The 13,736-nt window shown below is 43.7% G+C and overlaps 1 protein-coding gene across 1 annotated transcript in view; it reads left to right on the plus strand.

Annotated features, from left to right (window-relative positions):
- Positions 1 to 7,486, plus strand: part of LOC144719147 (uncharacterized) — a 44,010-nt gene extending 36,524 nt beyond the window's left edge. Inside the window, exon 4 of the mRNA XM_078595020.1 lies at positions 2,710 to 7,486. Within this exon, the coding sequence (XP_078451146.1) occupies positions 2,710 to 3,169 (460 nt within the window). The 3' untranslated portion in view covers positions 3,170 to 7,486. The remainder of the gene's footprint in view (positions 1 to 2,709) is intronic.
- The last annotated feature ends 6,250 nt before the right edge of the window (positions 7,487 to 13,736 follow it).

Here is a 13,736-nt window from a genome sequence, read left to right on the forward strand (position 1 = left end):
ATTCAGTTTCATTGCAAGCTCGCTTAATATAAATACATGTATGTATCCTCGTACCAGGCAGGCAGTATTCTTATCCTTCTTTCATTATTATTATCAGTCATGATCTATCTGCTGATGGATGAAGGCCTCCACAGGCACTCGCCACCTCTGTCAGTCATACGATACAGACATCTATATTGGCGCTACACATGAATTGATCGTTGTATCCCTTCAGTGGACGTTCTCTCCTGTATGTCCCCTCCTTTGGGTGCCACTCCGGCCACATAAAGAGGGGATATGGGAGCACGTTGGAGTGGCTTTTGGAAAACTTGAACATGGTGACAGGAATTCATAATCAACGTTTTTGGGTTTATATGGTGACAGAAAGTCTGTTATCAGTACACGACGCAGGCATATCATCATCCACATCATCCTCACACCATGACAAACACAGGTGCTACCCTCTTAAAGGGAATTTAGCCTTGCGACTTAATTCCAGAATGTTTTTTTTTTAAATGCACATATTGCAGTGATGATATGTAGCCTTCAGTGGCTGCAGACGTCATATGAACCCTTTGGGGCCGTCCATAAATGACGTCACGCACCTAGGGGGAGGGGTCCGACATCTGTGACGATGTGTGACGAGGGGGGGAGGCGGTTTGAGAAATGTGACGTCACATCAAAATGCGCAACTTTAAATAAATATAGACAACACGTTCTACTTTATTAAGTAGACTTTTTAATACATGTGTTCTACTACAACATCAGAGTGCAGCGGCACATTAAATACGCACTGCAATGACAATATTTTAAAGCGATTTGAAGCATGTTTAATTTTTTTGGGGGGTGGGGGGGGCAGAGCTTTGTGACGTCATATTTGAGGGGGAGTTTGACTTTTTGTGACGCCGTGTGACGAAGGGGGGGGGGGTCAAAATTCGTCCAAAATCGCGTGACGTCATTTATGGATGGCCCCTTTCCAACAACAACTGCCATTCGCCACTAAGTTGCGGTGACGTCACGGCGCTTGTGCCAGGCTATGTGCACGTTAAGACCACGTGAAGTGTCGAACGCCCGCTGGCTGGTCATTTTTTATTAAAACGTCTTCCAAACCTTTCCCCACCATTTCAACCCAATTCAATGTTCATTTGTAACACCGGGAAATCCCATTTAGCCAGTCACCCACATAGCTTCGGTGGGAGAGGCCCGCACCCACTGACGACCAAGTTACTGTTGGGGTTGAGAGGTGCCCAGCCAGCAGCCAGCCAGAACACTCGAGGCATAGATATTCTTTTAATACAGTACAGTCGACTAATGTATGTATTCAAGTATTTTTCAGGATGAGTTTGCTCAGTTTTCACGGTAGGAGGCGACAACACACGCTACGTGTTTTCTTCTACGGCCTCAAATTCGAATAACGTCGAGTGGTTATTTATTTTTTAAACCCATCCATGGTGAAGAAGACGCCACAACATTGACCAGGGCGGAAGTGGGGTTCGAACCACTAACCTTCGCAACAAGCGGGCAAAAAACCCCGCAGTGCTGTAGCGCTCAGCCATGAGCTGCGTGCGTACATCTCCCGGTTTCGCCATGCAACGCAACGCAGCGCAAGCACTGCAGTGGCTCAGGGTTCTGCTCGGGCCAACGACTTCCATCCAACGTTTCCCCCCCAGACACCACCGAGTTCCCAATCCGCAGGCCGCAGTCTGGATACCGTGCAGGAGCAATGTCTCGCGTGCACAGGGAACGGCGGCGACACTTTGCCGACGACGAAATGCAAACGGGTTGAACAGGGTGCAACAAATGCCAAGTTGCTAGCACTTTTGACTTAGAGGTGTGAACGGGCGGTCTGTGTGTATTGTGGCCTCAATAAACTGGTGGGGGAGGGGCACAGGCCAGTGGTTCTGATTTGGGGGGGCGGGCTGCCATTCCACAAAGGCTGAGAACCACTGCCCCCCAGTTGCCCGTCGGCATCTGCTTCAAGAGCCATCGGCTTAACGTTCCCCGATTTAACATTTTTGCTGCAATGCCTTCACCTTAATTTTCGCCTGTTATTGCTCAATAAACACGAAGTACTTCCATCCTCGGCAAAAGCTCCCAGTTGCTTTTTTGTTTCTCAGAAGCCAAAACTCTTCTGAGGACGAATCATCAGCAAGACAGTCAAATGCACAAACCTAGATTACATATCGGATTTTAAACTCTCTTTTTTTTCTCATCCTTTAATATTTGTTTAAAACCCCCCACGCTCACTTCCCCTTTGATGTAGAAGCTGCTGCTTATCAATATGTATTCCATTAAAATCAATTTCCATACATAAGTTGTTTTAGCTACATAACACAAACTTGACCAAGGCCTGGAAATAAATAATACAATTTTCCATTAAGTTGCAGGTCTAAATCGCATTAAAATAACCGCATTCAATCTACAGAGGTAGAATTGTACATCACTGCTCATAAAAATAAAGTATTCATATAAAGTCAGCCTATCATCATTCCGGGGTCATTAAAATAGGTACAATTTTGCAGAAAGAAAAAAAATAGTCATTCTATAAAGAGACTGTTAAACAGGATGGGAATGTGGAATTTTCACCACCGGTACAGCATTGGTAATGATACTGAGTGACAGTGAAATGCTGATACAAGAAAGGAAACACTTGAAAAAAGAACTCCTAAATTTCGTTTTAATCCACAGTTTATTCCTCGGATGTGCCCGTGTTTTGTGTACTCGTAACAGGGCCACACGGGCTCAGCAAGACGCCGCAGACAACAACGTCGGTGGCAAAGAATTTTGGAACAACTTTGGCCGCAAGCCGCGGGCGCGGGAAAGGAGCGGCAATCAGTGCAGCCCCACGAAGGGAGACCCTCCCCAATGGCCCCCGGAGGCCGACGAAGACGGAGGCAACGACTGGGAGCAGCAAACGACGCAGACGCAGAGGTCGTGGGGAAAGCGGCGTGAGGCCGAGGGGAAATTCCTGCGCTCGAGCAGCTGGGACATCCTGGACTCGGATTTCGGCGAGCGGGAGGGCGGCAAGAAGGGCGGCACGGGCCGAGACACGCACCCGCCGCGCATCAAAGGCGGCGGCGGCGGTAACCGAGGCCAGCGGCAGGGCCTGGTGGACAGCAAAGAGGGCAAAGCGGCAGAGGCTGAGGACGAGGAGGGCTGGGGCGAGTGGGGATGGAGGCCCATAAAGTGACCCGCGGTGGCGTTGATCGCGAGTGCGCGCGCGGGGACGATTGGCGTTCCCTGCCGGCGCGCTCGGCTGTGCTGCAGGACGGCAGAGACCCCGTAGCGATGGCAACTGTACACTCAAGAGTTTGCTGCAGAGAGAAAAGTGCTCTTGCAGGAAAATAGAAAAAGATTGGACATGTTGTCTTCTGATTTTTCAATAGGTGAATGGAAAGATAGTTTTAATTTTGCAAAAAACTATGTTTTGGAAAATATGCTTTCAACTTTTTTCTAAAAAGCTTTGATAATACATTTTGGGATTCTGACTTACAGTTGTATTAGAATTCCGTTTACGTTTGTGATTGGTAGCCTGAATGGTTAAGTACATTGCTGAAACGACACTGACAACTTTAATTGGTTAAGTTTAAAAGAAAACGATGAAGCCCTTTCTGAAAACACCAATGCGGGTCCTGCCCATTCATCCTGTCCCTGATTCCATCGCCACATTTCCTTTCCATGCTTGAGGCGTCATTGTCTGGAATTTCTTTTGTCAGTTTTCAATAATTTTCTCCACAACTTTAACGTGACCTTTACATGCTTTTGTATCCGAGGCATTTTGTAACTTGCCTTCGACAAGAACATCAGTTCACTCTCTTTGTTATTCCTAGTATCCCTTTGCATTTTCAGCCAGTTTTCTCATTTTGCCCGTTTCGTTTTGCATTTATATACAACAGATGAAAATGCAACAACTTTTTAAACAGAAATTGTATCCATATAGTTCTCTGTTACACACTTAAAATATGTAATCCCCATACACGGTATCCATGCTATTTTTTCTCAGAGGTAAGTGAGCAGAGAGCGCGACATTTCTACCAATGGTGAACTCTTCTCATCGACATAAACATGAGACTCATTATATCTGACATCGTTTTAAACAAATCCCCTGCCAGCCATACGTTCTGGAGAGACGGGAAACTGTAACATTCAAACTCGGGGCGTTTGACCTTTAGGACAGATCCCCGAGTTTCTATGATGCAAAGGGCAAATGATCGAGAGGGGTGTACGTACTATAAAGTTCTTTCGCACCGTACGTAGCCAACCGTGCTAATCGGAAGGATGTAAAGATGGCTGCACCCAAAACGATTCTAAAGCAAGAACTATTCAAATGAAGGTTCCTCAAATTTGGGAATAGTCAACCCTGCCCTTGTGTATAAGATTGGTCTTTCATTATTCACTGGTGAACAGATACGTAGGCGCTCACAACCAATATCATGATTCATCATTAATTTATTTGGGTTAGATTCTCATGTAAATGTTTTTTTACTGATTATCTACCATCTGACAGCCAATAAAATCAAGTTGTCACCTTGGCAAATATGCTAAGTGATATCGGTGTTTCAGCAAACTGCGATGTTGAAGAGCAGGCAAAAGTAATATTGGCAATTGTATGAAACCGCATGCTATTTTGCTTTGCTATTCAGTTTCATTTCAGTTTCATTTATTTGGTATAGCCCTGTGAGCCATTCGGCTCTTGAATCGGGTGCAACCGCAACAAACAAAAAACAAAAACATGAACAAGAAACCATCTTAAAGTGACTATGTGACAATGTGCTTCATCATCCCAGTTCGCAAAAGAAAGAAAAATACTGAAAGTTCGCCGAGGTGACAGCTTAATTTGATTGTCTCTGCCCAGCCGTGACAGGTTTTAGTTTAAAAACGAAAATGTACACTACACCTACATGATCTAACCTTAACGATTCACTGGTGATTCGCTAAGGGAGACATCCTGAAGGTATCCCCTTTGGTACATATTGCAGACCTTCCCCGTATTGCTTCACCTTCCCAATTACCCTGTGGTTGCCAAGAGTAAGACATAACGCACACTGTTTTGCCTTTGGCGTTGTACTCGATGTGATCGGTAGCAGAGGAGTCCTGAGCTCATGTGAAGCGATCAGCCTCACTCGCCCGCCACATTAATCCGCAGTTTGAAGGGTCGAATTAAAATCGCATCTGTCCCGTGCTATATTTTCACTCTCCAGGTGAATGCAATTAATTTCAATTATAATGGCAGCTTTTGAAAAGACGATTAACAAACCCAAGCCTGGCACAAATGAGTCATCTCTACGATACTACATCTCAGCTGCCTATGCTGCAATACACTCTAAAGTCTGCGTGAAGGATGCTGCTGTAACGCTAGTAACGGCCTGTTCATTCGTGTCAAATCCACAATGCTGGTGATTTTTCTCATGTTAAAAAAGTGCCAAATTATAGGGTTTTAATTTTCGTTCTCCAAAAATATATTTTCAGAGGTTGCGATGAATTTGCGTGATTGCTGTTTTCTGAATGCTTAAAAATGTATTCTTTTAAAACGTCGTGCCAAAAATAACCCAGCTCAAAGCATGTCTTTACATTCATGCTAAATCAGTGATGTCTTAGTAAAAACATAGCTTTAATGCCACTGCACAGTTCAATCAGTATTATCCTACTAATTTTCTGTTAAGTTAGACACTGGGCTAATTTGGAAATCTTAGCACTTTAGAAAGCACTGCAAAAAAATGCTGTTAGGCGCAACTGTTGTGCAGCTGTGCGATCTGACGGACTCTTTGTCACGAGAGAAATGTGCAAGCGTTGTATTTTGCTTCATTGTAACTGCTGCTTAACTCTTCTCCATTCTGTATATTGTAGGTCGAAGAAAGATTCTATAAAAAATTGCATTTTCCAGAAGATGTATTTTTAATGATTGTGTATTAAATAATTTCAGAAATGACATTTCATAGACGTTGACAAATGCGCCACGCATGACTGAAGTTTCCCTCTTTTACTTGGACTCTTTCATGTTGCTTGCCAATTATTTGGGCTTATTATCTGAATGATAGAATTGTTTAAAATATTCTTTGGTCTTTTCTGACAAATGTATCGCAATGACGCTCTCGGCATCGCGACGGATCAATTTTAAACAATTATTGCGTGGTAGAGAATGGCCACGGAAGAGGCAGGTGTTTCCAAGACTCCCCCCCCCCCGCCAAAAAGAATCTTTCAGGTGACCTTTTTGTTCTTTACACAGCAGGGGTCGTTCTTTTCCACACACTCTGCTGTGAGGTTGTTCGTCACGTGACAGACCGAACTGATATTATTTCATTGTTTTTCTCACAGCTGGAATTGATACAAATTTAGTGCCAAACCAAATATGAACGTGATGGGAGTTGTGTTTGTGGAGTCGTTGGTGACTGAGCTGAAACCGTCAGCCTGCCACATGTGAGAAACCCAGATTATTTTTGCAGGTGGCTGAAACTTGGATTCGAACCCCAGGATTTGGAATTCAAACCGTGGATTCGAACCTAGGATCTGGATTCGAACCCGGGATGGTGCTGGGTCGGCGTTTTGATCTCTTGAGTCACCCGGTCACCTCTTGAATGGCCGAATTTAATTCTGCAAATATTTCCAATAACACGTTAGCGTCTTCTTGGTCAATATTTCGCAGCTTCACAGGTGAATAACGTATTTATTTATCAGTCGAGTATATTGGTAAATTGAGCAGCATTTTCAATTATTCAGGGGAATTAATTTATAGATACCCCATTGATTTCTAATTACCTTCTTCTCAACAGACGATCGTTTATAGTGAAAGCGATGGCTCCATATGTTACAGAGGAACAGAGGTTTACTCAGCGTATTGAGTTTGGCGGCAGACAGAATGTTGTTTTGTCTCGTGGCGATCTGCCAGATTATTATGCACTTTCTCTGTTTAAGTTTCACGTTTTTTTTATGTGTTTAACCAAGATAAGAACTCAAGAGACCAGAATAGTCTCATTTTGCAAGAGAGACCTGGGGCATCCATAGAGCGTGATCACTGCTATGTATAATACCAATTGAATAATTTGCAAATACATTAAAAATTTGAACTCAAACGCCGACAACAAGTGGCCTAACGCTTGCGAATGACGTCGGGGGGTGTTTAACATCAACTGAGAAGCATACGACGTGTTATTATTTCGGTTATTACACACAACGCAGTATTAACCAGGGCAACTGCTGGATGCGAACCGGAGACCTCTGGAACAAGCAACGAACACGCTACGGCTGGGCCGTGTCACAGCTCATGATCTAGATTGAAAACTTAGTTCTTTAGAACATATTTTTTTGTGTTTAGTTTGTTGTCCTTCCCCCGCACCTCCGATTAGCATGTACGGTGCGAAATAAGTTCAGTATGCATACAAGAGAACAATATTGTTGCAATGTTCTCTCTCTCTCCTTGGAGATTGAGATTAAGTGAAGCGAAGCAGAATGAAGTCCTTGTCTTTTTTTTTCGACAATTCAACAACTGGCCTGAGATGATCAGACTCAATGAACGTGTGGTTGTGTTTCATGCTGAGGTAAGACGGGTGCCGACTGTACGAGTCCTATCTCCAATCCATCCAGATCACCGTGCATCTCAGGTTATACTGGTAGGAACCTCCTGGTTACACCAGCCCACAGGGGATTATTGTGTCCGTCCGTCCGTCGTGCAGGGAGGGACTGGGTGGGGAGGGAGGGGCTGGGTGGGGAGGGGAGGGTGGGGAACGGCTGGGTGGGGAGGGTGGGGCTGGGTGGGTGGGGAGGGGAGGGTGGGGAGGGGCTGGGTGGGCTGGGTGGGGAGGGTGGGGAGGGGCTGGGTGGGGAGGGTGGGGCTGGGTGGGGGGTGGGAGGGGTGGGGTTGGGTGGGGAGGGGCTGGTCACCCCGTGGTGCCCTTATAAAACTCAACGTTTAACCTACTCACGCCGGCTTGTGCCCGCCCCCAAAGTCGGGCATATTTGCGGAATACACCACGCCGCCCTTGACCCTGGCCATTGACCGAGCAACCCGACGTTCCTAACAGCTCCCTCCGCAGGAATGTGTTTGAGATAGTCTGTGTGTGTCCCATGCTATGTTTAAATCGGATCCATTGATTTTTATGAAATGCCAGCAGATATGGCCTTGTGGGAAACAGAGGACAGAGCAGCAACATACATTGTTGCGTTGTACTGTACCTCTATGCCACCACTTCTAAGCTTCCTGCCTTAAGGCAACCTGTGGTGACCGGCGTGGCTAGTGGAGGCCCTCATTCAGCAGTGGATTGACTAAAGGGGCTCTACATCTACGCGTACAACATGGACACATTACTAAACATTTACAAAACATTTTTTATAACGCATTGGCTTTGACAGCGATGTAATTTGCATAATATTCTTAACTTTCGATTTAAAGCTTTCGTGACTGCAGGGATTCATATTCTTGGTTCTTACGCTAAAGTCACGTATAAGGGAAATAATAAAAATTAAACATAATAAAATAAAAAGTTTTATTTTTATTATTTTATTATTTCCCTTCTACGTGACTTTACCGAAAGAACCAATCCAACATAAGCACCACGCATGGCTGTTTGTAAATTGCAGGCATAAACCTATTCACCACTCCCGGCGGATTTCATGAATTGTCGAGGATTCACGGTTGTGATCTGACTCGAACTGATTTTTTTTCTCCCCCAACGCGGTGGTGGTTGCTTTTGCGCCTGCGGTGGCTGCAGGGAATGACGTGATCCCATTAGAATGGTCCTTACATATGGGCTAAAGAAGTGAGAGATATTGAGTACAGATTTCCCTCGCTTTATGCTTATTCGGTTTCTGTGATTACGTGTATGTGCAGCTCACCGAAATCCAGTGGCGCCACTCGGGTTGGTGTCACCCAGTGCGGTAACTCGTGGTGTCACCCCCACCCCCCCCCTGGGCCTCCTCCCGTACCACACCATACAGAATCCTTAGTCATGTTTTTATACTGTTACTTGTAAATCGTGATTCCCGTATATCACTGAATGTAATGGCAAAAGTTGTGATATAAACAACTAGCAAAAATTAAATTACACCGTTAAATAACAATATCATACGCACATCCTAAATGTATTTACATAGTTTCACGTGGTTAAAATGAAAATTCGGTAAGAAAACAATATAATTCTAAGTAAAAACGTTTAAGAATCTTAATTTTGGAGCTTTCGTGACTGCAGGAATTATTCTTTGGTTCTTTCGGTAAAGTCACGTATCTTTATACGTGACTTTACCGAAAGAACCAAAGAACGTTTAAGAACTACATAAAAATTGTGTTTATGTTAACATTAAACTTTACCATTACATGGGATACATTAATAGATTAGGTTTGCATAATCAATAACGGCCCATATAATGTAGAAACTGTAGACAAATGCATATGGAAATATACTCATAAATGAAATAATACCAAAAAAAGAAACAGGAACAAATGCACAAGCATTTCAGCACTTAGTGAACATCTCGACTAAATCAGAACTTTCCTTTCCTGGCCTTCCAAGCTGCAAACTTGTGAATCACTTAATCGAAATCAATGCCTTTCGCCAACTCACTTTCAATTGATAATATCGCAAGAACGGAAAGCCTTGATGACTGTCCCATAGTAGATCGCAAATAGTTATTTATAAGTTTCAGCTTTGAAAAGCTCCTCTCACACGAAGCCACAGACACACCGATCGTCATAAATTATTTTAGGCTGAGTGAAAGGGTTGGGAGAGATTCTACGAAGTCCCATTCAGGTATGAATGTCAAAACGTCTAATGTTGCCCAATCTTTGGCTTCTTCCAGATCAATCTCTGGTGCTTTCAGGTGCCTTCTCAGCCCGAGTATTTCTGTTAAAAACTCACTCTCAGATACCTCATCATAGAAAGTGGTCAATTTTGGAATGGACACCTTTAACGCTTCTTCAGTGGCAGATGAGACTATTTGCTTGAACGGCCTCAAACATGCCTGCTGCTTCCTTGATGGCTCTTGATCGTATCTGGAGTTCAGAATGAAAGCGATCAATGCACTCAACCATCGCCCTCTTATTTTCTTCTTGCAGAGTGAGTCCAGCATCGCTTGCCTGCTCCCCTACCATCCTCTTCTTGAACCTGGCTCTTCTTTCGAGATTTGAAGTTTTCGTGACTGCAGGGATCCATACTCTTTGGTTCTTTCGGTAAAGTCACGTAGGTAGAAAACATAAAATTTAAATTAAATCACGACGTTTCGATCACAACACAAGCAACCGTCATCAGGTGGAACCGATACAGAAGGACAACTGCTGAGTTAGGAGAAAGATCTGCTATCAACAAGAGGTTATAAAGGGTTTTGATGGGCTCAACCCCAGGGGTAAGTGGGCGGAGCGTGAAAAAAATAGCATGCCAATGGTACAGGAGGGTTTAAAGGGAATTATCGGCTCTTCTCTCTACTGCAATTCCATATTCGTCTGATTTTAAAATCGCCTGTTCAACTACATGCTCCACGAGGTGACTGCACTCCTCGTGCAGAAAAAGTCTGAGCGCCTCGAGCTTTGTCACCACCTTGTCGAGAGTTAAGCCCTTAGTCTGCAGGTACTGCTGTGTAAGATTAACTTCCTGAAGTACATCACAACAAAGTACGGGCAGCACAGAAAAGTGAAATCACAGACAGCAGGCAAACGACCTTGTGCTGCTCCTCTTGTGTCCAAATTTTCACGTGGATCACAAAGAGCTTCAATCGCCGCCACAAACTTATCGAACTATTCTTTAACTGGCTTAACTGCAGCATAATGAGCACTGCAGCGTGTTGTTGATAGCCTTTTCACTGACACTCCAGCAGAGGCGTAGCTAGGGGGCGGCAGGGGGGTACATATGTCCCCGGGCGCCAAGGTAAAGGTGCGCCAAAATGAGGCTTACAACGTTACATTATAACTTATTGCGGCGGGCGCAGCAGCCTGAAATTACTGCACAAATCTACACCTCAGCCTAAAAGTTTATATATCCCGCCACACACAGCCTACATGTCATGTAATTACATTTTGGTACGCGCGCCTATTAAGAACTTACATGGAAGAACGTCCCAAACAACAGTCAGGCGCAGTCTTTCAGCCTTAGTCACTGGCCTGTTTTTTGGTGGTGGAAACTACGACGGCCTATTTTTAAATTTCGATTTAAAGCTTTCGTGACTGCAGGGATTCATCTTCTTGGTTCTTTCGGTAAAGTCACGTAGAAGGGAAATAATAAAATAATAAAAAGAAAACATAATTAAATAATTCTCACGACGTTTCGGCCACCACGCAAGCAGCCGCCCTCAGGTGAAGAACAGGTCTGTCGGAAAGACAGCGTCTGAATGAATCACCACATTCAGACAGCGTCTAAATGAATCACCACATTCAGACGCTGTCTTTCCGACAGACCTGTTCTTCACCTGAGGACGGCTGCTTGCGTTGTGGCCGAAACGTCGTGAGAATGATTTTATGTTTTATTTTTATTATTTTATTATTTCCCTTCTACGTGGCCTATTTTTAGTTCTTATTAGTGACACCACGCTCCAGGCGGCTGCAGCAGCAGGAGCAACCCACGCACGTCAACAAAGCGTGGCCTTCATTTAGCAGCATTTACTACAAGGCTCACTTATACGTGTACGTCGCTCGTACCTTATATTTGAACTGACCTAAGAGCCGAGCCATGCTCGCTGGCGGATACTAAGTGAGAGTGTTACTGTGTTAGCTAGACCACCGTGCCACGACTACAAGCCACCGGACGAGCGTCAACCTCGGCGGGTAAGTCTATGCCGTTACATGGCCGCGTACGACCGACAGTAGAAGCTTATAGGCGGTGGCGTCCAAAGCGGCGACCTATTTTGGTTACTTGAACAACAAGAGGTATGTTTTATGATATTTTTTGATAAATACATTTTTTTTTTTAATATAGACTATCGATATTTTTAAATATATGCAGCATAATCTGCCTCTAAGCGTATAAATTATGTACTTTTAATCTGCATGTATAGCCTAATTATTGTAATAATTATTTATTGTAGTAGTACTATGCCAGTGCCACTTCAGTGTACTCAGTGATATAAGAATATATTTATAATTTTTGTCAGCCATGTCAGGAAGAAAACGAAGTGGAGCTCAATGTCGTAAAAGAAAAAAAGCTGAAATGGCATCAAAAAAGTCAAGTACATTACTGGCTAGCTTTTTAAAGAAAGCCAAGAAGAAAGAAGCTGACGCTGCAAACTCCAACTCTTCAGAATCAGAAGATGGCGGCTATCAACCACCTATTTCAGAGCATGTAAACGAGAAGGTTGAAGACATTGAGGACTCGGAGAAAAACATGGTTCAGACAGATGTTACTGTCTATGCTGAGGAAGACTCCGAAAACACTGAAGACCAGGGCGTCGTCGTTGAACAGGTTCAACATGATGATGAAATTGTTCACAGTAACGGGGAAGATGAGATAGAAGAATCTTCTGATAGAGAAGCTGAAAATACTCATTATGATGCTGTTCCTGCTGTACTAAGGTTTCACGATGTTGGCTACTTAGAATTTGATAAAACGACAAAGCTATCGAAAATATCACAGCCTCTTCGCAATGAAATGATTACTCTCGGATCCTTGCCTTTTTAGCACAGAAGACAATCTATCATCAGTATCCAGAGAACGTAAAATTACATCAGCATGGTTTAAACGCCGACTAGCGAACGGAGAGGAAGTGAATCGTTCGTGGCTATTATATTCACCAATCAATAAAGCTGCTTACTGTTTCTATTGTATATTATTTACATCATCGAGTTCAAACTCACGAGCTTCGTTTGAGTTAACAAACGGTTTCAACAAGTGGAGAAAGCCAGAAAAACTAAATTCTCATGAAAACAATCCTAGCCACCGCACAGCTTTTACTACATGGAAGGAAGCCGAACGAAGGATAATTGATGGTACTGGAATTGACGCAGTGGTTCAAGCTCAGATTCATTTGGAAAAACAACGTTGGCGAGATATATTGCAAAGAATACTCACCTGTATTAAGTTTCTGGTTTCATAAAATTTGGCACTACGTGGCCATGAGGAAAATTTGAATGCGGATGAGGATAAAAATGTTGGAAACTTTCTCGTGCTGATCAAACTCGTTGCTCAGGATGACCCATTGTTAGCAAAACACGTACAGCACGCAGGAGAAAATCCGGGATCAGTTTCTTATTTGTCACCGGAAATCCAGAATTAATTTATCCACTTACTTGCGTCGACTGTAAAGAACCGATTATTGAGTGATATCAGGAAAAACAAGTACTACGGTATCTTACTTAACTCAACTCCTGATCTAGGACATCGGGAACAGCTTTCTCAGGTCATAAGATTTGTGGATGTGGATTTTCAAACTAAAAAAGTAACTATCAAATAATCATTTTTAGGTTATATCGAGATACATGCAAAAGATGCAGCAAGCCTAGAAAGAGTCATCGTTGAGAGACTGAAATCTGACAACATACCTCTAGCCAACTGTCGGGCACAATGTTATGACAATGCTGCTGTGATGACTGGGCATATATCCGGCCTTCAACAACGAATATGTGACAAAAATCACAGAGCATTGTTTGTCAACTGTGACGTGACAACCACAGCTTAAACTTAGCAGGAGTACACTCAGCTAAACAGGATCCACTTGTCGTCACATTTTTTGGAACAGTTGAAAGTATATATTTGTTTTTCTCTCGTTCAACAATTCGTTGGGAAGAGTTTAAAAAAGCTGTGCCCATCACAGTAAAGCAGGAGTCTGAAACACGCTGGAGTACA

The sequence above is a fragment of the Lampetra planeri genome, chromosome 5 (genome assembly GCF_965212315.1).
Source record: "Lampetra planeri chromosome 5, kcLamPlan1.2.h2, whole genome shotgun sequence".
Lineage (NCBI taxonomy): Eukaryota > Metazoa > Chordata > Hyperoartia > Petromyzontiformes > Petromyzontidae > Lampetra > Lampetra planeri.